We start from the raw sequence: 24,502 nt of genomic DNA on the forward strand, positions 1-24,502 counted from the left end.
CACCATCTGTTAGCACTGAGACTCCTCACTGCCAGTGAATGATTCCTAATTTGAACAGCGCGTGTAACCCCTAGTTTCACACTATAGCTAACAGGAGAGCAGAGTGGACCCCATTCATGAAGACATATCATCTCCTGAGACAGTGGCTGGTTGGGAAGATGGTTCCTTTCCCACCATAGGTGCCTGCCTCAGTAGACCCACCAGCTGCAGCCACGGGACAGTTGCTTTCCCTTATTACAAAAAGGGCACACCATCCTCTATGACAGCAGTCAATCTATCTTTTTTCTTTGTAAAGTTATGTGACATATGGAAAACGTTGAGTGTATATATGTAAATTGAAGCTTCAACCCTTAATGTCTCCACGTGGAAAAAAGATATGGGTTTAAGCTAAAGAGATGAGCATTTAATAAGACGTTTTCCTAAGTTTTCAGACACTGGCCTAATAATCTTGCAAAATTGTGATCATTTTCCAGCTGGCTGCTGATTTGATGAAGTCTTGCCAAACTTGTACTGCTTTGCTTCATTATCTGAGAAAGGGCATACTAATCAAAATATCTACCCACAAATTCTGCATCTCTGAAATGTGAGGAAGCCAAGTTAGATAGCATCTATGGGCTCACATATCTATAAGAAAGAACGAGTTTCATATTAACACAATTTTCTACTTAAACCTAATGCTAGGTAACTCAGAACCATGTAGTTCCAAAAGTAAAAAAAAAGATTAAAAAATCCAAGGCTTCTTTAGGAAAAGAATGTTGGCTGGTTGTTGTTTTAAATTATATTTAACTGGAAGCATTTTTATGAGCTTAATAAATGCTCAAAAAGATTATATCTACAAAGAATGGAATTAGTCCAAAGAAAGTGCTTATTTATGTCAAACGTTCTTTCTGTATTACGTACCTGGTTATGTTAATTGAAATTTCTAGATTAGAATTTTATTTCTGCAATGTGTATAAAACTTCCATGTGTATAAAGCTTCAATGTGTATAAAGTAGAAAATACAGAATGCTATTACATGTGGTTCTTAACCCTTATGTGGTTGGAAAGAAAACAAATAACTGTTAAGTCTTTATATCTGGTAAGTTATTTGAAATGAGCTCTACAATAGAAAATCTATGGCTCTAAATTTAAAAGGTATTCAGGGGAGAGTGAAAAGCTCAGATAGCCCCCAAAATAAATAATCCAGTTAAAAATGGGTGAAGGCATGAATAGACATTTTTCCAAAGACATACAGATGTCCAGCAGACACATGAAAAGATGCTCATCATCACTCATCATCAGGGAAATACAAATCAAAACCACAATGAGGTATCACCTGACACCTGTAAGAATGGCTAAAATTAACACAGGAAACAACAGGTATTGGCAAGGATACAGAGAAAGAGGAACCCTCTTACACTGTTGTTGGGAATCAAAACTGGTGCAGCCATTCTGGAAAACAGTATGCAGTTTCCTCAAAAAGTTAAAAATAGAACCACCCTATGACCCAGAAATTGCATAACTAGGTATTTACCCAGTGGATACAAACATACCAATTCGAAGGGATACATGCACCTCGATTTCTATAGCAGCACTATCTCTGAGAGCCCAGTTATGGAAAGAGCCCAAATGTCCATCGACTGAAGAATGGATAAAGAAGATGTGGTGTGTGTGTGTGTGTGTGTGTGTGTGTGTGAATGTGTGTGTGTGTATATATATATATATATATATATATATATATACCAAGCCATCAGAAAGAATGAAATCTTAACCATTTGCAAAGACACGGATGGAGCTCGAGAGTATTATGCTAAGCAAAATAAGTCAGAGAAAGACAAATACCATACGATTTCACTCATATCTGGAATTTAAGAAACAAAGCAAATAAACAGAGGGGGTGAAAAAGAGGCAAATCAAGAAACAGACTCTTAAGTATAGAGAACAAATGAGGGTTACTAGAGGGGAGGTAGGTGGGGGGATGGGTGAAATAAGTGATGGAGATTAAGGAGGGCATTTGTTGTGATGAGCACTGGGTGCTGTAAGTGATGCACCACTAAATTCCACACCCAAAGCTAATATTATACTGTATGTTAGCTGACTGGAATTTAAATAAAAATTTGGAGGAAAAAAAAGAAAAATTCATAAAGAGATACAGGAGTGGGGACAGAAATAACCAGGAGGGCTTCGTGGAGGAGAGGAGATGTGGGCTGGACTCTGATGTGGGAAGGGAAGAGACAAAGACTGGGCTGAGCAGGGTGCTCACGTCCTGGAGGCAGCAAGTTTACCCCAAGCCACTGAATCCAGCAAACGTGGCTTAGGTGGAAGCAGAAGAAGCATTCTGGGGGCCTTGGCTGATCAAGTTGGATCCGCAGATCAAGTGTTGACCGTGATGGGATGTAGGACACAGCTGTTGGAGTCCACAGCCCTGTGTTTAGAAGTTCAGTTTCAGCCATTTAGCCACCACGTGGCCGTGAGCAAATTACTTAACCCTGGATTGTTAGGGTCTGTACCTGCAGTTGGTTAAGTATGTAAAAATACCTGGCTTAACGCAGTCAGTCATCACAAATTCCCCTTCTACTCTTGCCAAGAACTAGAGAACTACAAAAAGAAAAAAAGCATTCTGACCAATGACACAGTATAACACAACCACAACGTAATTCATCAATTCATGTAGGTTACTTTGTAACTTAAAATGAAGTCCCCAAATTTCTCAGAACAAAGGTGGTGTAGAAATCTCAGGAAAAAGGCACAGCTACATTTTAAAGAGCTGGTTTTACTTTTACTTGACAAAGCACAAGATTATTTCAGCTACTTTATCCCCTGCTGGAGCTCTGATTAAAAATACAATATGTCAACAATGACTAATTACGGCTTTAATAAGCCTATTGTTTACTTCTTGGCAGTAGCCTAATCAATTGACCACTGTTTTAAACCCACCTAGCATTTTCCGATATAAAACATTTATAATTTTGTCTTTGACAACTTTCACCCCCAGCTGCTCCCAGTGAGAAAAGTCATCATTAGCACAAAGATGTTTACAGCTATGCCCCCCCCCCCCCGCCCCGTCCCTGCTATCTGCTATTTAGGTGAATATTCAGGCCTCGTCAGAGCAGAGTAACAGGCAATTCAGTGCCTTGCTCAGAGCCCAGCAGGACAGAGTAGTTCTCCATTCGATAATCCTCTTTAACTTTAGGGTTGGTGAACATTTTTTGGATAATAACAATTTGGGGCTGAAAAAAGTCATGAAATATTCAACAGTGTGAGTGGTTTACCAAAATTATACTTATAAAAAGATTGCTACTCAGAATTCTGCATTCTGCGTTTGCCCATTTTTTTTAACCGAGAAAGGGACTTTCATGTGGGAATATCCTCTCTTGCCTGTTCATATCCATAGTGACTGTTCTCACTGAGAAAGAATCATGACCTCAGCAAAGAAATGCCATGAGTTGGAGGTTTTTTTTTTTTTTATAAACTAAGAATTGTTATAAGACGGTTCTTATGAAATTACCTTTGCCTAAGTTTCCCAGATTTGTTCTAAGATGAGAGGAAACCATGCAGCAAGCTGCATGAACACAGATTGGGTTATGTGATCTCTGCAAAATCACCACCCTGGGTGCCCCCCCCACCCGCCCCCGCCCGAGGAAAAACATGATCACGTTTTCCATTACAGATTGACATTTTACTTTCTGGTATTTTTTAACGAAAGGACAAATATCATAATTCACTACATTAAGTCCAAATACGGAAAGGAAAATGTTAACATTTTAGTGGGAAAAATAATCACAGTAAGCTATCTGTCACCAAGAATACATTTGCTATATCTGACACTTTCCAGTTTATGGAAGGTCTGTGTGTGTCTCAAAGAAATTTGGGGAAATCAATCTACTTCCATAACATCAAAGAATGCTCTTCCTCTAACATTTCTACCAAATTTTAAAAAGGAAAATCCAAATATCTTTCTTTACTGTCTTGTTTCCTGAGGTTCCAGTAACAAGCAAAGGGTTTCTTTTAGCCAGCTATATTATTACGGCTAAAGTGAAAGTTTTCCTGCTGAACTCTGAGCCTATATGGGTAGGTATTATTATTATTACAATAAGGGAAAAATTATGAAAGCTAAGTGCTTTGCATATTAAATTTCAGAAAGCTTCCAGTTACACTTAATAACAAAATAGAGAAGTTTCAGATTTGTTCTATCTCTATATTTCTGTTGACTTCATTAAAGTGAATATACCACTATATATGGCTATTAGGGGGTTTATATTTCAGCATAAAGCTGGCTCTGCTCTTCTCTGATAATGTGACTCAGCAGCTAATCTTCTCACTCATATTTACACAACGACAAACACAGACTAGCATTAAGTCCATTGTCTTTCCCCTAATTAAGCCAAAGGTGGGACTAGAATATTATTCACCTTAAAATCCTTCAACATCATGTGAAAGAGTAGACTTTTCCTAGGGTCTAAAACAGAAACTAGTTTCATAAATCCAACTATAGGTAAGGTTTACTTATTGAAGAATCACAAAGATTAGCAAAAATATACTATATCTCATAGCAGATAGGTTTACATTGTCTTAAGCAAAACAAATGAGTAGGATAAAATATGAGGAATGAGTATAAGAATGTAGGCTGGAACATTTTTCTCCAGCATAACAACACTGACTGGGTTGCATCCGTTATTAATTATAAAGGATCAGCAGGGTCATAATGAGCACAAATGTATGCATGCACACATGCACACGCTTGTGCACGCACGCACGCGCACACACACACAGAGGCACACAAGCTCATCAAGCGTGAAAAGATCATGAGGCCTGTGCATACCACTCCCTAAAAGTCAGTCTTACATTTAACCTGATCTCGTCAGAAGATACGTCTGCTTTGAATGTTTATGGAGTAAGCCAGAAATATGTACAATTTACAATACAGATTACATAAAATCACATATTTGCATTTTTCAATACCCATAATTCAAAGCAGGAGAGTGAAGTCGTCTTTTTTGTTGAGAGTTTGGTGCAATTTATCCAACATGAAAATCTCCTCTGTCTGTAAAGAGCATGCTGAATACTTTGGAAAGGATTCCTAGGTCTCCTCACCTGGAAGTAAGGTGGTACTGATTTCCTGGAAGGACAGAAGAGGACAGAGGAGGGAGATCTTTGCACAAGGAGCCAGTGGAATATTAAGGCACAGCCTGTCATCAGTCTTGTTAAATCAACCCTGACAGATTCCCCAGGTGAGGGCTTCATGAGCCCAGGCATTAAATGTGACCCAGGGCGCTTCAAAGAAAAGATCAAAAAATTGCCTGGGGACCTGACATGTCAATGGCCTCTCTGATTCCTGCCTTTGATAAAAACTGGGACAGCAAACACATTTACAGAACCTCTGTATGGAGAACACTAAACCCAGAAGAAAGAAGGAAATAAAGGAAGAAAATGGAAATATATATGAGATGATTTAGATACACTGAAAAAGCAACACTGAGGCATGAGGTGAAAATTTGAGAAAAGAATATGGGTTTTATAGTAAAAAATTGGCTTCACCATATATTTGAAGCACAGCTCCATTTATAAAGCAAGGATACTCATCTCCCCCAGGTTCATGCATTCACTCGCCCAACAAACATTTATTGGGCACCTGTCATGTGCTGGGCACACAGAGTTTATTGCAGGAATTAAACAAAACGTCATAAAGGCTCTGCTATGTTACCAAGACAACTATAACGGATCAAGCCACCCCATGTTCTCACCATAGGCCCAGTTGCCACTCCTATTCTGTTAACAGTGGCCCCCTTCACTCTTGAAAGGGTCTCCATTTGAACCAACCGCATGGTCACTACAGCTAATAAGAGTCTCCTAACTTGTCTTCACGCCTCCAGCTTTGCCTTTCCCCCATCCTTCTCCATATAACAAGCAAAATTTCCCTCAAAATTATAGTCAGACAACATCATTTTCCTGCTTCACATTTTCCAATGGGATTCATCAAACTGAAAATAAAACCCAGAGTTCTTTTTCCTGCCTTACAATGCTGTATGACCTGGATGACTGTTCTCTATTCTCTCTTCTTTCAAGGAGCCACATTTCATCCTGTCTTAGGGTCTTTGCACTGGCTGTTTCCTCTGCCTATACCCTTCCCCACCCCTGTCTCACAAACCGATTTCTTACTATCATTCGGTTCTCAGTTTAAATGCTGCTTCTTCAGAGGGATCTTTAGGGCCCCCAAAACTAAAGAAGGCTCCCATTCACTTTCTGTGGCATCACTCTATTTTAATTTTTTTTTCTAGCCCTTCTTCCCAGCTGGTATCTGTCTTCTTATTATCACTCACTTTCCCATCTAGATTGCAAGCTCTGCGTGGGGAGAATCTGTGCATACTTTGTTCACTTCGGAGCCTGGCTAAAAATAGGTGTTCAACAAATGTATGCTGGAGACACGAATAAATGCCCTGTTAGATCTAATTTGTGTGGTTCTGTAATAAAGACAGCTGGTCTTGGAGAACTTTGGGTTGTGCAATAAAAACTCTGAACACTCTGTATAAGAAACAGTGTCTTTACCATCAGAGTTACATGTTGAGTCAAAGAAGAAACAAATCTAAAACTGATAAGTACAAAGCTATAAAATTAAAGAACGCTGTGGGTGAGTATACAGTTTCCAACTCTACTAATAGTGGTTTTTAAGATAGCAAAGGCCTTAATACCTACCTCTGCTTCGTTGGTTTCAGACCATGTCCAGTTAAAATACATAAGATTTTGAAGAGATGATAGAAAGGGCTTTATTTAAGTGCTTCAGGGTAAGATTACTGAAGAGGGAACCTCTGTTGGGATCCTGGACCAAGTCCAACGTGTGTGTGTGTGTGTGTGTGTGTGTGTGTGTGTGTGTGTGTAGGTTTCCCCATACCAACAAGCAATTCTCTGACACCAGTAGGGTATCTGAGATTTCAACTCGATTCTGACATTATACCTAGATTCCACAGGTAAAGAGCTCAGCCCCACTAGATAGTCCTCTACTTCCGACACCAACTGAAAGCCAAGGTTACCTGTGCTTCTAACTGCCCAGCTACAAACTGGAGGTTCCAATGACCACCCCCTCCCCGGTACAGATGCCAATTGCAAGCTCTCATTGTTACCTGTAGTTCCAGCCAAGTGGCTATAACCCACAATGCCTTCCTTAAGTTTTATTAATTTGCTCCAACAACCCGGGAAACTTGTTTACTCACTAGATTACTGATTTATTGCAAAGATTATTGAAGGTTACACATCAATAGTAGGATGAAGAGATACATAGGGCACAGCAGCAAGCAAAGAAGCTTCTGTCCTCATGGAGTTGGGGCCTGACATGGTGGCATGTGGAAATGTTCTGGCTCCCCAACCTGGAAACCCTCTGAACCCCCTCCTTTTTGGGTTTTTATGAAGGCTTCATTACTTAGGCATATTGATTAACTCATTGGCCAGTGGTGATTGATTCAGCCTCCAGCTCTTCTCCCCTACCCTGAAATCAGTAGGTGAGACTGAAAGTTCCAACCTTCTATCCATGGTTTGATCCCCTGGCAATAAACCCTCATCCCTTGACACTTTCCAAAAGTCACTTCATTAACATATACCCAGTTGTAATGGAAGGGAGTTTGTTATGAATACCAAGACCCCCATGTCACCTTGATGGCTCTGAAACTAGGACAGGAACTGAGAAGTAGAGGCCAAATATTATGCCAAAAGATGCTCCATTGCTCTTACCCCTCAGGAAAGTCCAAGGGGTTTGGGAGCTGTGAGCCAGGAACTGCAGAGGAAGACCAAATATATCTGAGAAATATATTTTGGTCATCTGAATGATCAGATATATACATTTCTTACGAATCACAATATCACAGAATCTCATGCAAGAAAATTTGGGCTCAGATCCTCATTTCTACAATCTCATATGTAAAGGTTTTTTGTTTGTTCGCTTGCTTGTTTTGAGAGAGAGGCAGAGAGAGAGCGAAAAAGAGATCATGCACACGGGGAGAGGGGCAGAAGAAGAGAGAAAATCTTAAGCAGGCCCCACACCCAGCACTGAGCCAGACTCACAGGGCTCAATCCTACAGACCATGAGATCATTACCTGAGCTCAAATCAAAAGTCAGGGGTTAAGCCACTGAGCCACCACTCAGGAGCCCCTGATCTGTAAAGTTCTTAATGATGCAACACATTATTTAAGATCTCACACGTTCATGATACACAATAAAAAATCTGTACTTCAAGAGAAAAAAATCATATTTTAAATGTAAAAAAATGGCTACTATTTCAAGAAGCCTGAAGAAAACATCACCATAGAATGCAAATACCTTACACTACATGTCACCTGAAGGAGGAAGTTTGCTACTGAGTAACTGTTTGCTACTGTTTTTACCGTGGACTTGATTCTTAGAGGATATAAACTAATTGCTCAGTAAGAAACTGGAATCTGGAGGCAGGTCTGCCTGTGAACAAATTTCAGCTGTGTTGAATTCTCAGAACCTATATTATAAAGATTTTTAAGGAGGATTACAAAGTCTTTTACTCAATTCACCAGCTTTATTTTTCTGCCTCTACATTTTTTTTTTAAAGGTTATGGTTAATCTTCCCTTCTGTGGTACAAAGGCAAACTTCCAGAAAACCTCTTATGTTTTCCCGTATATATTTTGTGACAGTTGTTCTATAACAGTAGCATCTGTAGACAGTGTTTTTGAGGTGTACTGAAAGGCCTTCCTGAACCCCACATCTGCCCAGCCATGAAATCCAGCCCTCATGAAATCCTTAGGAAACAGATACTCCAAAGGATCTAGTGGAAGGATGTTAACAGCTGTATTAGAGCAAGAAATCACCAAGGAGGTAATATATTAACTAGTTCACTCATTAGTATTCATTAGGTCGACTCACTAAACTCACTACCTCCCACAGTCACCTAAACTAAGTCTTCCAAGGCATGATTCCCCCCGCCCCCTGCAAAGGCAAGTTTTGATTAGTAGAGGACCTGGTAAAAAGAGACACAGCATATTGTGTTGAATGACTAATGAAAAGGAGGTGAAGGCAGAATAAGGCATATTTGTATTAATGAAATTCCTGAATGGGAAAACAGAGAAGAAATTTAGCAAAATCAATGGGCTGATGGCAAGTGGGCAGGGCTGGGGTATAAAGCCATGCTCCTCTCTCTCCTCAGAATTTTATTTCCAGCTGGCCCTAAACATGTCAAACCATTCTAAATATCTGTATTGTAATGGTTGAGCTCTTCGGATTCTAAAAGCTATTATAAATAATTAACTTAAGAAAACCACTCTGCCCTTTACCAGTGGCATTTAATTGAATCAATGATAATCTGTACTTTTGCTAATACATTAAGTCTGAAGCTACGTATTGAAACAAGATGCAATAAAATGGTGAGGAGTAAGGGGAAATTCCAAATTATTCAGCCAGAATTTATAACGACACACTTGTATTACTGGATTCTAGATGTAAAAGAAGCAACAGGCAAAAGGCTACCAAAAAATTCAAATGAATGTCTGAAGAAAGATAAAGGGAGGTGAAAACATTAGAATGAGATAATAAAAGAGCTGGGCTGGACAAAGGGGAATTGTAGAAACTCTAACAAGAGTTGTATGTCATTCTGAGCTTATAAAGCTAGTCCTTCAGGGGCACCTGAGTGGCTCAGTCAGTTAAGCATCAGACTCTTGGTTTCGGCTCAGCTCACATTCTCATGGTTAGTGAGTTTGAGCCCTGCATTAGAGTCTGTGCTGACAGTGTGGAGCCTGCTTGGGATTCTCTCTCTCTCCCTCTCTCTACCCCTCCCCCCACTCATGCTGTCTCTGTCTCCCTCAAAATAAATAAATAAACTTAAAAAAAAAAACAAGTAAGTAGGAGCACCTGTGTGGCTCAGTTGGTTGAGCGTCTGACTTTGGCTCAGGTCATGATTTCACAGCTCGTGAGTTCAAGCCCCACATCAGGCTCTGTGCTGACAGCTCGGAGCCTGGAGCCTGCTTCAGATTCTGTGCCTCCCTCTCTCTTCCCCAACCCACTCACATTCTGTCTCTGTCTCTCTCAAAAAAAATAAACATTAAAAAAAATTTTTCTTAAAAAAACAAGTAAGTAAAGGCTAGTCTGTCCACCTAGAGCAGGCGCATTGCCAGTAATGCACAGGAAGGGAACCCACTATGTAGCAAAGGACACATGATCATCATGCTTCTAAAAAAGACAAAATCAAGATATTTCAGATCAATTCATAAAGTTACCAAAATACTAAGAGAATTAATAAGACATTAAAAAGTTGACCTGGTTTCTATTTTCTTCCCTTCTTTTATAGTCTTTGTAGAAAACTTTACTTATAATTTCCTTGTTGCTGTCACAGCATTTTTCTTTGGATGCTGGGCCAAAACCCAATTCCAAACTACTGGAATCACTCAAATTATGGTTTCATGGATTTCTTCTTCTGCTTCTTCTTCTTCTTCTTCTCCTTCTTCTCCTTCTCCTTTTTCCTCCTCCTCTTCCTCCTCTTCCTCTTCTTCTTCTTGTTCCTCTCCTCCTTCTCCTCCTCCTCCTCCTTCTTCTTTCTCTTCTGTTTTTTTTAAGCATTCGCACTTGCCCCAGACTGTCAGGCAGCAAGTGCCTTCTGAACTTCACTGAACCTTAAGGAATTCTCTCTCATCTACTTTTTGCTAAATGTCAAGATTTCAAGGTTGGTTGGTCTTCTAAAGATGCTTCTGGATGAGTTGAAATGATCAAAATTCAGAGAACTTAATACCTCAGTGGAGCTCTGTAGTCTTGGAGTCCATGATAATTGTGCTTGGGTCCAGCTGCACTGATTTCCCTGCACTGCCCAACTACCCAGAACACAGTATATGCTCAGGTGTTTTGTTTTGTTTTGTTGATGTTTGTTTATTTATTTTGAGAGACAGAGAGTGCTAGTGGAGGAGAGGGGAAGAGAGAGAAAGAGAATCCCAAGCAGGATGCATGCTCAGCGTGGAGCCTGATGTGGGGCTCGATTCCACAACCCTGGGATCATGAGCAGAAATCAACAAGTGTCTGACACTTAAAGGACAGAGCCACTCAGGCACACCAGCATACACTCAGGTTTAAATTTTTTAAGTTTATTTATTGAGAGAGAGAGAGAGAGAGCACACAAGCAGGGGAGGGGCAGTGAGAAGGAGAGACAGAATCCCAAGCAGCCTCCATCAGCACAGAGCTGGATGCGGGGCTCAAACTCACAAACTGTCAGATCATGACCTGAACTGAAATCAAGAGTCTGACACTTAACCAACCGTGCCACCCAGGTGCCCCCATGTTCAGTTTTAAAAGAGAATGTCAGGACAGCACAGCAAACATTTGCTGAACATCAACTATATGCAAGAGACTTTTCTAAGTGCTGTAAACACAGAGACACACACGAGTAGCTACGCTGGGAACAGAATTTGGTTTCATCTCTCCTCCCTGGATCTGTCCCTCAAAAGATACCATTATCAGGAAAAGATCTTGAAACAGATACTCACATTGTGTCCTCTGTGACAGTAACTAGAATGGTTTTGTGGTCTGTCTCTACATCATGCATTCCATAAAACACATCTACAAAGGGGGAGAAAGAAAATATTTGGGATATGCGGGAGTAGACATCCACCCCTCGTTTTAATTCAGTCCTTTCATTTACACATGAAGACATGGGTATGATATACACACACTTCAAGCAGAATAAGATTTCTTAGCAAGAAACACTGCTTCCTTTCCCCCTAAGTCACATAATTATGTCTGTTCAAGTCTTTTTCATAAGCCCTTCATGCTCAGGTGACTCAAGGCAGATGAACCAACAAGCGCAAAATCCAGAACTACCTTGTAAGGGATTTATAGAGATGAAAGAAACTTGAACCCCAAGGAATTTTACCTGTTCAGTTTCTCTCAGCTGGTTCTCTCTAGCAGGCACTTTAGTGGAGATAGTTGTCCGCTCAGAAACAGAAACAGCTGTTCTGAATTGTTTTCCAAATTAAAAATTGGCATTTCTGAACAGTGTTAAGAAAAGTGGAATCTCAAAGTTAGGTCAGATTGAGATGTGACCCTAACAAGACTTTGGGGTCAGACATGGCTCAAATTCCTTTCCTCTAATTACCAGCTGTGTAGTTTGAATAATTATTTAACCTGGCTCTCACATCCCTCCTGTGGAAATGGGGTCATACAGTATGTGTAAAGCACCTGGTTAGCCAGTGGGGAGACACTGAGTAGGTGAGAATGATCTCGGTATAAAGCACTATCAGCAACAATTTCTTTGGAATCTTTGCATTTCTTTGTAATTACTGTGGCAATTGCAAACATTAATAATATTTCTCATTTTGCGACTGCGGTAAAGGACTCTGGAATGCCTTGGGCCCTATGAAAAAGTGAAAATATAGCATAAAATGTAATGTTCTAAAGAGTTTACCATTTAAGAACTGCTTTGTGAATGATCACCAAAATATATTAGGTAAAGACACGTGTATGCAGTACGTATTTATCAAAACTCATTGAAATGTATACTTGAAATGGGTGCATTTTTCACTGTGGGGTAAATTATCCCTCAGTCAAAAATCACTGGGGGGGAAAAAAGGTGCTGTTGCCTGAGTACAATCCTGAATGATGTTGATGAACTATTCTGGAGTGTGTGATTTGGGGGCAGAGACTTCTAAAACCATCTCAGAGGGTTCTAATGTGAGAAAAAATAAATAAAAAATAAAAAGACAAATAAGCTGCTAAACAGCATGACGAGTAAAGAGCGTGCCAGAGTTAGCAAATACTATTCAGGACACTCAGTTAAATTGGAATTTGGAATTAAAAAATAATGTTTTAGTAGTGTAAGTGCATCACAAATACTGTACATTTAACTAGATGTCATGTGTCTCATCCGGCAACTGAACAGTATGATAAATTTGGTGCAAAAAAAAAGGAGAAAGAAGAAAATATGTATCCAAGTGTTTAATTAGACATGTGTAAAATGGATTTTGAAGTTTTGCTTCTGGGAGGGGGAACTAGATAGGAGGCAAGGAAGGGAAGGATACTTTTCACTGTACACTTTTTGTGCCTTTTAAATTCTGAACCATATGAAAGTATTACATATTTTTAAAACAAATAGAATTATAAAAATTAAAAATAATTTCTAAGGGGAGCGAAGAATCAATATAGGGAGACATAACCAATACATACGATACACTTAGAAAACAAAAGTGATAGGAATCTGTCAAAACACTTTATTCTATTAGACTCTGGTTTTTCAGTGTAGGCATAAATAGAATTCATAGTAACAATCACTTGTTGAGTTGCCAGATTATAATTGGAATTAATATTAGCAGCCTCCTGTTGACTTGCTGTTACGCTAAGCACTTTACATACTTTAGCTAATTTAATCCTCAGAATAACCCTCGGGGGTTTTGCAAAGGAAAAGGCTGAAACTCAGAAAGGTTAATTAATTTGCCCAAATCACACAACGAATGATTGGCAGCCCTGGGGTTTGAATCCAGGTCGGTCAGAATCCACAGCTTGTTGCTTTTAAACACAAGACAATTACTGTACTGTCTTCCAGCATGTTGATTCCCAAAGTCAGGAAATTTGCAGTTGGACATGAAAATCAATGCAAAAAGGAAGAGCAATGAATGCACACTTCATATATCAGCGTGAGGCACCAAGCTATGAAACACAACACCCTGGGAACTATTTCCTTTTTTAAGTAAATAGACGGTTACACCTCACTTCAGGCAATGCTTGTGGTCCTGGACGGTCGTTTATAAATGAGATTTATGCAAATGCAATCATATTTAGAGTAAAACTGGAAGTCTGCTTTTTAAACAAAGTGTGTAAAATATGACTGAACTCAATTCCGTTGTTTTGGGGCAGGGCACAAAATCGGATAGCCTAAGAGTTTGCTAATCGTCCTTCAGAGTCGGGGTATTAATATAAAACATGACTGACAGTTTACGTGTGGAGAGGCTACTTCACTAAATTACAAAGGATTTAGTCAGTTAAATTAAATTTCTAACTTGAGGCTACCGTTAGCTACTTTAGTGTTCAGAAAGCATGAGTATGGGGTGCCTGGGTGGCTCAGTTGGTTGAGCGTCCGACTTCAGCTCAGGCCACGACCTCACAGTTCACGAGATCAAGCCCTGCGTCAGGCTCTGTGCTGACGGCTCAGAGCCTAGAGCCTGATTCGGATTCTGTGTCTCCCTCTCTCTCTCTGCCCCTCCCCCACTTGTACTCTGTCTCTTTCTCAAAAATAAATAAAAACATTAAAAATTTTTTTTAAAAAAGCATGAGTAAATATTTATTATGGAGAAGCAGAACGCCACTTAACTTATCAAACTAGTACTTTTATCATAGCTTATCAGAGACAGGAATATGCTAGAGGACTATTTAGTTTTCTATTGTGAATTGTTTTTACGAAATTTCCCCCAAATCTATTCTGTACACATCTTACGCGTTCCCATGATCTGCCTTGTTTAGATGGCAATGTGTAGGAAGTGGGGGAGGAAAGGGTTTATCTGTTAGAATTGATGATCAAAGGCAAATTAATATTTCAAGAGTCTTTAAAATTATATAATTTTATAAACAGTTGACCAAAAGCTATCCTTCTTAAGATGAGAGCCACAGACTTGCCAGGATTTCTGTCAGAGGTTGGGATGGGCGTGGTGTAAGGCAGGTAACTGTCCCCTCCAGCCCAAGGGCAACCAGAGCATCGCCCTGAGGTTAAGGCAACACTTGACTTCCCCATGTTCAAACTTTGCACTTTCCATATTACATCAACTCTTCTGAGCACCCAGTATTATGATTCTTAATTCAGAAAAAATCAACTCAGGAATGACCATTCAAAGCCGTATCCAGAGATGTTGTTGGCCAGGCAATAGCTCCATTTGTCAATGTTGGTTGCCATCTCGGTAGAGCAGTATTTGTGCCATCAGCTAATATTCTATTTTCCTCTTTATTCCCTATAAATGGGAGCACTTTCTTTGAAAGAACAAAATGAAAGAATGTGTATAAAATGCTAGATCTACACCATCAACGATTTTATCTAAATAGCTATGAGTAATTGAAGATTTTATATTACTTTCAGTTCCCTGGAAACAGACAGCTTTCCACCTCCTCAACCCTTACCATCCCATACCATACCATGAAATTTATTTATTTTTTACATTTATACATATTTGATTCAGTACATCTTTTCCAGAATGCATTACATTCTGGTAAGGGACTGCCAGTACTTAATCCGCATAAAACTCATGTTATTTCCAATAAATCAAATTGTTTCTCCATTTGATTATATTTGTTATATGTAATTGAATCAATGGGGTTTTTTTTTTTGTTTACTCTTCTTCATTTTAAAAATAGGGAAATTGAATTGTTTACATCATTTATAAACTATGAGGGTTAAAAAAATGTTTTCCTTCAGTTTTCCAAACCTCTTGTTTTCCCCCCCTGTAAGTCAACAGCTTATTCTTACCTAAATGTGTCCTTACCTAGAGTCTGGGGAAATACATGTACGTTTATTTATAAATAAGTTTTATTTTAACATTTCTTTACTCACTATTTGAGCCTATACCTTATAACTCTCTCCAAATTTTATCAGAAAAGTCTTAGCACCAGTGGTAAGATGAATTAGTAAGTAAAAGTGAGCACCGATATTTAAAAAAGACAGGCTTACAAGGCCAGTTTCAGGTATATCTAACCTCGTAATCAACGTGATATTTCTAATTAACATCGTGTTCTTAGCTAGAGTAGTCTAGGATGGGTTGGAGGCCATAGCCTTCAACATTTCCATGTTGACTCTCTAATCCACAGGTAAATAAATACATATTGTTCTCTTTCTACAGTGATTTTAGAAGCACAAAAACAACATCCTGCTCAAACATACCTCTTCCTCCAATTTACTAGGAAACTAGGTAATTCTGCCACTACAATAATTTTATCTGAACTCCTTAAAAAATGTAAATGTCAGCAAAACATGTGTGATAGTACCACATCCCAGTAACACACAGAACTTTAGATCCCCAAGGAAATCCTTCAGAGAACGAGATAGGATTAGTGTCTCGGACTTTTTTATTGCCAATATAAAAGCAATCATATAAAATCTATTTCTACATTATTTACAAAACTACAATTAAAAACATTATCCATAATGGGCTTTGTGCAATAAAGTTACTATTAGAACAATGATAGAAAAAGACCTGTGTCTCTCCCAATAAACTGATACACTTTCTTTAATCCAATAAGAAAAGCTATGGTACTCATTATTTGTGTTTGTTTCTGTTACCTCGAAGATCAGAATTCAGTTTTTTTTCCTTAATGTTTAAATGATCAAAGGTGCCCTGCTTAAACTACCTTACCTCTCTCTACTTGTCAACTACAGAACTCTGTTCTTGTCTTTTCTATTCCTTTAGCTACTGCACTAAACTTTATTGCAGTAAACTGTTCCTTTAATGCACTAAACTATTGCACTCCTTCTGTGGGAGGAAGTAAACCCAGCTGATTCTCTTACTTCATGGTAGTTTTATTCTATAAAGTCACCGTAAATACTGATTTAGTGAACACTGAGCCATTTTTCCCAGGGGAAACACAGGATAAACTTCCCGTGAGCCTCTGGTCCCAATATTTCATCACCTGATCAATTTAAACCTCATTTTATGTGTATTTCTGTTAAGGACACCTTACTTAATATTACTGTTGATTCATAAACATTGAACTCAGGACCAATAGCACTATAACTCATGCCTGGGTGAAGCTTATCTGATGCATATATTTTCTTCATAAGGCACATTACAGCCTCCCTGCACTTAAGAGCACTAATCACTTCAGTAATATGCTCGGGGCACATTTTAAACAGAAAAACTACTACCTAAAAGCACAAAAATGGGGAAAATATGGCACTAAATAAACTGTGAAAAGGACACTTGTTTACAGTATGAGAAACTGAAAGGTAGGAAACTGAAACAAGAAAGTAGAGTGTCCACTCGTTTGACCTCAGCTGGGAACAAGCACATCAGGAGACTCAAAATTTTCCCCATGTCTATGCATGCTTGTGAACGACTACAAAAAACACCGGGAGTATTGACATCTTGGAGTTAAAAATAAATTTCAGCTAGCAGGAAAATGGACAAATAGACAACTGGCAAATTGTGAGGATTGGTTATATGACTTCCCCAAATTAACACTATTATATTTTGGCCAATTAGCGCATTAGACACCATTAGAATATCAGATTATGGAGTAGAAAGGAGGGGCCTGAGAGAATGGGGACCAGGGACAGGTACACTTTGATTATCTTGTGGGAATGAGAGAAAGGTTAGAGCAAAGGCAGGAGGAGCAGATCCCAGGGGAGCAGCCAGGGAGCCCCACGAGGGACTCAGGTCCCTGAGACGAGGATAGGAGAAGTATGGTGAGCCTGAAATGAACATAGCATTAACCTATTTCACAACTGTACTTTTTTCCTATCGCAGTGACCCTTTTATTATACCCATAATTGCTTAGCCAGGGGAAGTCATGGGGACTTCTTTTCTCCCCCAATAGATTCCTACCCCAAACTTAGAAAAATGTGTCAGGCCATATGACCAAGTATTGTAATGTGAATATGTCTGAGGGAAAAGAGGCCTAATACATAATGTGCTGATTTGGGCCAAATTGTTAGTTAAAGTTGTAATACCTGGTTCTCAGGGGGAGACTCCTCTTTCTAGTTGATATTAAACTCAGAACAGCCACTCCCATCTTCCCCAATGATACCAGTATAAAGACACACACACACATACACATACACTAGGTAAAAACTGGTAGAAAGGCAGGTTGGGAAAGTTCCTTGTGAATTTTGTAGGACTAGCAATAAAGCATATCAGTCTGTCCAATTAGGATGCTGCACACAGTAGGCCCTCCAGGGATCAACTATGTTAGAAGCATCTCTAAATTAAAACTAATTAGCTCACGAAGTGAAAATTCAGTCTGGTTTTCCATCTCTACTTGGCTTATCACCAACAGTAATAAACCCTCTTGGATCTTTCATTCACTGAAAAAATTACTGGGAATATTTGCACCAGCCAGCCCTGTGGATATTTCAACTGCAGCCATCTGTCATGATTTATGACTAAGTCAGTGTCTTTTTCTATAAGGTTATTTCTTGTGCAAAATATTGATATATATTAAACCTATATTTGTACCTGGGTTTTATTCATGAACTTCGCTTGGTTCTTGCAGTCACACCCTTGTTATTTCAGACCCAGCCCTGATTATTATGACACTGCAGCCATCGCCCGGCTTTCCTTCTAGTTCTGTGGCACTTGCACTTCCTGTCCTTCATTTGGACTGTGGCCCTAAACCTATTTGGATGGGCAATTTACATACAGATTCCAGCATATGAGGGATGGTTGCTCTAATAGTCACAGTTTTAAAAACTATTTTAATCTTGATTATCTGAAAAGGAAGAAACGTGGATAGCTCCAGTTTGGTCAACGTTTATAGACTTTGAAGAAACATTTCAAGGAAGACTTCATCATTTACAACATTTACATTTCAGAAGAACAGAAATAATAGAAATGGAAATAATAGACATGTCGTTACCGTACGGTATTTTAACATGTTGGAATCAAGTACACTGAGCTGAAGCTTAGGATGCGTCTGATTTCCAAATAAGCCATTTTTTTCTGCTTTTTTGCAAGGTAGTTTAACATTGGTCCCCTGGCTCTGCTGATATGCAGCAGGCACACCACTGTGGCTTCAATGTTCCTATTATTCTTCCTGGTCAGCAGGTGTCATGCTAGCTGTTCAATGTGTTCAGCATTATACCTAGTCCCTGGGGAACCAGGAGAGGACACAAGAGAGTGAGTATGACTACATCCCTGATGCTATTTTTAAAACTACTTCACGTGCAAGTTCTCTTATCAGAAGCACATTTTTAATATAAGGTAGCTTAGAGGCACGTGGGTGGCTCAGTCAGTTAAGCGTCCTACTCTTAATTTTGACTCAGGTCATGATCTCATGGTTCCTTGAGTTCAAGTCCCATGTCTTGATATTCTCTCTCTTTCCCTCTCTCTCTTCCTCTCCTCTGCTCACTCTCTCTCTCTCTCAAAAATAAATAAGTAAACTTAAAAAAAAATTTAATTAAGGTAATTTAGCACTACTAAAACAAATTTCCTTAAAAAACTAAAATTATAAGTATACTATTACCACAAAGCTTTAGTAAATATGAAATACAAAGTATTTAAATATATTAAATAAATATATTAAATACTAAATAGGAATATTAAAATATAAAATATTTAAACACTGTACATGGTGCTAATTTATTTTAGTGCCTTTCTGAACCTCAATCATCAGAAAAACCTGTAGCACAAATTCCGGGCAGATTAAGCTACTTGCTGACATAATCCCCAGGGACAAATGGTGTAAGTAAATCTGAGGGACAGTGATTGACTTTATAGAGGTTTACAGTTTCTGTTCATTAAAATATAATACAAAAGCATGAATTGAAGATACTTAACAACAAATATTTTTGCCTGAAACTAGCAAATCTAAGGTAAAATTGTTGCAGCAAACCCCCAGACTAAGAATATATTTTAAATAGGCATTTTTCTCTTAAAAGCAAAAGATAAAACCTAACAGCGATAAATATCTTAAACTAAAAAAAAAAAAAAAATCTTAAACTATATTGTGATCAGTGGTTGGATTTCAGCTTGGACTCATACCATAGGAAAAAGAATTTCTACCTATCCTATTTCTATGTTCCCAATGGTTATTTTCTTTGTCTTTATTGGTATTATCATCTGAGCTTAGATGGATTTGGACTGTCCTCATAAATCACATTATACCTAAAAATTAGTTGAAAGTAGCTATCTAAATTTCCATTCAAACAAAGTTTTATAGACCTATTTTTCTGAAAAATAGTTCAAAAACACATGTCATTAAGAAGAGACTGGAAACGAATTCAGTGCACTTGATAAAGTGTTCTAGTAGTTCTGCCAAAAAAAAAAAAATTCCATAAAATCCTTCTAAAAATTCCTGTACTTATCTGACCTAGGTTTTTCTTATGGCGGAATAAATAGAAGACTGCCGGCATAATCCTTCCTACGACAAGTGGGTCAACAACTTCCATGTCAGTTTTCTAAATTTCACTGACTTGAAATTATTATTTGGAGATAAGCCAAGTACAGATAGAACACCAGGTCCAAATTTTCCCACGATGAACTAATTAGTTTACTTTAAGGCTATTTCTTATATAGCTGCCTTTTGCTACCAGGCATCTGACCTATCTTGTTGCTTGACCACACTTCCAAATGTGTTAATGTGGCAAATAAGGGACGCTGTTTTGCTTCCTATAATCAATAGGTGTATTTTTATCTCTAAGGAAAGTCAAATGTCATCTTTGTGGTTCCTGTGAATTGTTTAAATCTTCAATTCTGAACCATTTTATTTTATGTAATAAGTCTGTTTTTCTAGACTGACAGGTTAGAAATTGGACTGAATAGTATACTGGCATCTATTTCTGTGGATAACAACTCAGAGGGCAGTAATGGTTTTAACGGTCACTCTAAAATTACCAAGATGCAATCAACCGAGAGATCTTTGGTATTACGTATCTAAAACGTTGGCCATTTAGTTTGCAGTTGTGGGCCTGGACCTGTTTAGAGATTGTACAGCCGTTCACAAGCCTATCTCTTACACTAGCAGCTGGCTAAGTTTGGCTCATAAAAATGCTATCATTCCTGACGGAAAAATGCTTAGGCTGGTTAATCAATTACAATGACTTTAGTCTGCAGACTAACCACGGTGTCTGCCAGCTTACCACCTGAGTCTACTTACATATATTTGTAATGTTTACCCATGAGACAGGAAACCAAGAACTTACTGTCAAGAATACACAATCGGAGTGTGCAGTCAGTTCAGCATCTGACTCCTAAGCATCTTGGCTCAGGTCATATTCTCAGCTCAGATCGTGATCTCACAGTTAGTGAGTTCAAGCCCTGCATCAGGCTCTGCGATGATGGTGCAGAGCCTGATTGGGATTCTGTCTCTCCTTCTCTCTGTCCTCCCCCACTTGTGCGCTTTCTCTCAAAAATAAATAAATAAACAAATTTTTAAAGAATACACACTCAAGTGTTATGGTCAGCAATGGTGAGCAGGCTTCAAACTCTATTAAAAGAGTTCCCTTCCTGAGGATTGACTTAGGAGACTCTGTAGAAGGACACCAATGACCATTTCTACAAAAGGACATTGACTGTATTTTCAGAACTGCCGATCTGAACACTTATCTAACCCAGGGTCTGCCCTTAATAATGGAAGATATTAGGGGCACTTGGGTGGCTCAGTTGGTTAAGTGTCCAACTTCAGCTCAGGTCATGATCTTACAGTTCGTGAGTTCGAGCCCCACATCAGGCTCTGTGCTGACAGCTCAGAGCCTGGAGGCTGCTTTAGATTCTGTGTCTCCCTCTCTCTCTGCCTCTCTCTCTTTCTCTCTTAAAAATAAATAAACATTTAAAAAAATGGTAGCTGCTCCAGGATTTCTAGGCCATAGCATCACCATCCACTTGGGCCACATTAGTTTTTATTTATAAAGTTCTTTTTTGCCCCAAATCATTCTCCTACAATACTATTCTTAAGCCTGCAACTTCTAACATTAGGTTTGCCTTTGGATTTTTGCTACATGAAGTAAATATGCTCACTGGGCAGAGTAATTCATTAGCTGTTTTCGGTCATACCTACATTAACAAAAATTCATTCATCAGAAAGACTGGTCAACAAGCCATTAATTTCCCATCTTGGAAGCAACAAACTATCAAAACAGAGAAAAATGGACTCTGAGATAAAGTTCTGACAAGGAATAATTTTCCCTTGACTTGTACTAAAAAGAAAGTTCTTTGCTCCACTTTCAATGAGTGTCAAAGAAAAAAAGACTCAAGCAGACAATTTTACCTCTATGACAAAATAGACTATGTAATAAAATTTTTTGTCCAGATAGGAGTTTAGGGGCCATAGGGAAAACCTGGCTTTATAAAAAGCTTCCTTATTTCCAATTATATAGGAGAAGCTGAGAATATATCATTTCTCTAAAATGTCTGCAAAAAAGAATCTTTCATTTCTTTCTTAATAAAGCTTCAGGACAAAAGCAACTATTCTTAAGAATGTTATGGATTTACCTTAGACACCTTGCTATAGTGTAAATGTACTTCTGGCAACTCAACACTGGAATGATTATGATAAAAATATTTACTCTCCTTTTTAATTCTAGCCCCAATTCCTTTCAGATCCAGTTAAACAGGGTAATTTTAAAGTAACAGGAATAAAGTGATATTTGCCGCTTAAAAAAAAAAAAAGATATGGAAGCAACCCCATGTTCATCATAGATGAATGGCTAAAGAAGATGAACTGTGTATATATAACAAAATATTACCCCATCATTAAAAAGGATGAAATCTTGCCATTTGAGACAACATGGGTGGGCCTGGAGGGTACAATACTAAGTAAAAGAAAGAAGTCAGTCAGAGAAAGACAAATACCATATAATTTCACTCAGATGTGGAATTTAAGAAAAAAAAAAAAAACCTAATGAACAAAGAAAAAGAAGAGACAAAGAAAACAGATTCTTAAATACGGAGACCGACTAAACTGACAGTTGCCGAGCGGAGGCGGGTGGGGGGGAATGGGTGAAATAGATAAAGGGGATAAAGAATATACTTACCTTGATGAGCTCTGAGTAATGTATAGAACTGTGGGGTCATTATATGATACACCTGAAACTAACAGAACACTGTATATTAAATATATTTGAATAAAAATAAAATTAAAATTGAAAAAAGGTATTATTCAAGAGCCAGTCTACTCTGTAGACTTTTCTTCATGAGTGCTGGATTTGATATATGTTCTTAGCATCTGGGAGCACGAGAGAGTACATCAGGCCAGGAGAAAAACCCTTAATAGATAAAAAAAATTCACTTCTGCCTTTATAATACCCTTTTCCATGGCACCCTGTGGTTTGGAGACCTCACTGTCACCCACATCGAGTTCAATTTTGTCTCTAAATCGTTCATTCCTTGGGCTAATTTTGGCAATTGTGTTAAAAGGAACCAGACTCATAAAGATTATGGCTAGGATGGGAGACATGTTTGTTTACTTTAACCTTCTTTTGTCTTTTTCATATCTTGGCATCTATACTGTCTATATGCCTGAAATCTTCACAGGACATATGTAAAACAATTATCCCAAACAGAAAGCAGTAGTAAGAAAAAAGTAGAATTTGCAAAACTGTGCCCATTAAAATGAAAATGATCAAGCTTTTGATATTCTTACACAGTGACCCAGATTTGAAAACTGGTGCATTCAATGAAGGCATTCCTTACTTAGATGGTAATATTTCAAACTGAAAATGATGGTGGTTGTTGTCAGTCTTTAATCAAGGACTCATTATCAACGCAAATTTTCACCCTCGACGACGGTATCAGAGTTATAATTGATAGTGATCTGCAAAGTGATCTGCATTGTGAGTTACAGCTTTTACGAAAAACACATTTTTCCAGAACTTGGTGTCGGAAACGATTTATCCGTAACAAAGAACGCTTTACATACCTGAAATCCAGAAGGTATGGAGATAACACCTCAACTGGACAAGGGAGCATGAAGAATGCTGTCATACTGATTACTTAATACTCAGAAATACTTGAAATGGAGAGAGGCAATCATACGGTAGTACAAAGAATGTTTTTAAATGTAATAAAAATATTCCCAGACTTTTTCAAACAGTGAACCGGAAACCCTATTATCATGGGGTTGGAGATGGATGGGAAAGGGGAGGTAGGAGAGAAAGAATAACTCTCCCTAAAACTTGGTCAATCATTTGCCATATATTTACATTTGACAATATTTTGCATACTGTTGCAAATTGCAAGAGTAATCCTAACTAGAGAATTATTCTTTTAGAACATCAGGATGCATTTTATGTTTTGGTAGGTAGATCTTGAGATTAAATGTGTCATAAGTTCAGTCACAGCCGAGCTAAAAGAAAGCTACCTTAAAAAATGAAGAAATGGGAAATAATTTGTTTTAAAATTGCTATTGGCTGGCTATCAGTTATTACAGCATGATGTTAATGAGCCAAAATCAATACATTCAATCCCTTTAGAGTTCTGTTAAGTCTTCCATTCTCTCTACTAGAACACATTCCTAACGAGACAGGAGTCACTTTTCACAAGGTGGGGCCGGGAGAGAATACAGAACAGAATTACAGAAAAAGGAAGTGTTACTTGAAGCGATTGCCTGACAAAAAGGGATAATGATGCCATCTTCATAAACTAATAGCTAAAGGCAAATTTAATATATTCTTCCGGTTTAACAATGATAAAAATGATGATAAATATATATAATTAGATGTAATCTTACATTTCCCTTAAGTCTTTTCAGAACACACATACCTTTATTAGTCAAAGCTGATGAGTGCTTATGGAAACAGAAGAAAATCACGAGTCCTATGTTATAGCTACTACTTCTCCCTGAGGGATGGCACCTGGTCCTGTGGATTAGCAACATTTTCCAGCCGCTGTCAGCAGCCTGAC

General features: G+C 38.4%; 1 protein-coding gene across 6 annotated transcripts in view; it reads right to left on the reverse strand.

Annotated features, from left to right (window-relative positions):
• The window catches only part of RAB27B (RAB27B, member RAS oncogene family), a 139,570-nt gene that overhangs the window by 18,576 nt on the left and 96,492 nt on the right, over positions 1-24,502 (reverse strand). For 2 of the 6 annotated variants that reach the window (XM_030336603.1, XM_030336604.1), the window contains one exon: positions 11,462-11,534. The exons of 3 other annotated variants lie outside the window; for them this stretch is intronic. In XM_030336603.1, coding sequence (XP_030192463.1) covers positions 11,462-11,520 — 59 coding nt within the window. In that variant the 5' untranslated portion in view covers positions 11,521-11,534. Of the gene's footprint in view, positions 1-11,461; positions 11,535-24,502 lie in introns of those variants that run through there. One more of the 6 variants, XM_030336606.1, reaches the window with a different exon arrangement.

This window comes from Lynx canadensis, chromosome D3, assembly GCF_007474595.2.
Source record: "Lynx canadensis isolate LIC74 chromosome D3, mLynCan4.pri.v2, whole genome shotgun sequence".
NCBI lineage: Eukaryota > Metazoa > Chordata > Mammalia > Carnivora > Felidae > Lynx > Lynx canadensis.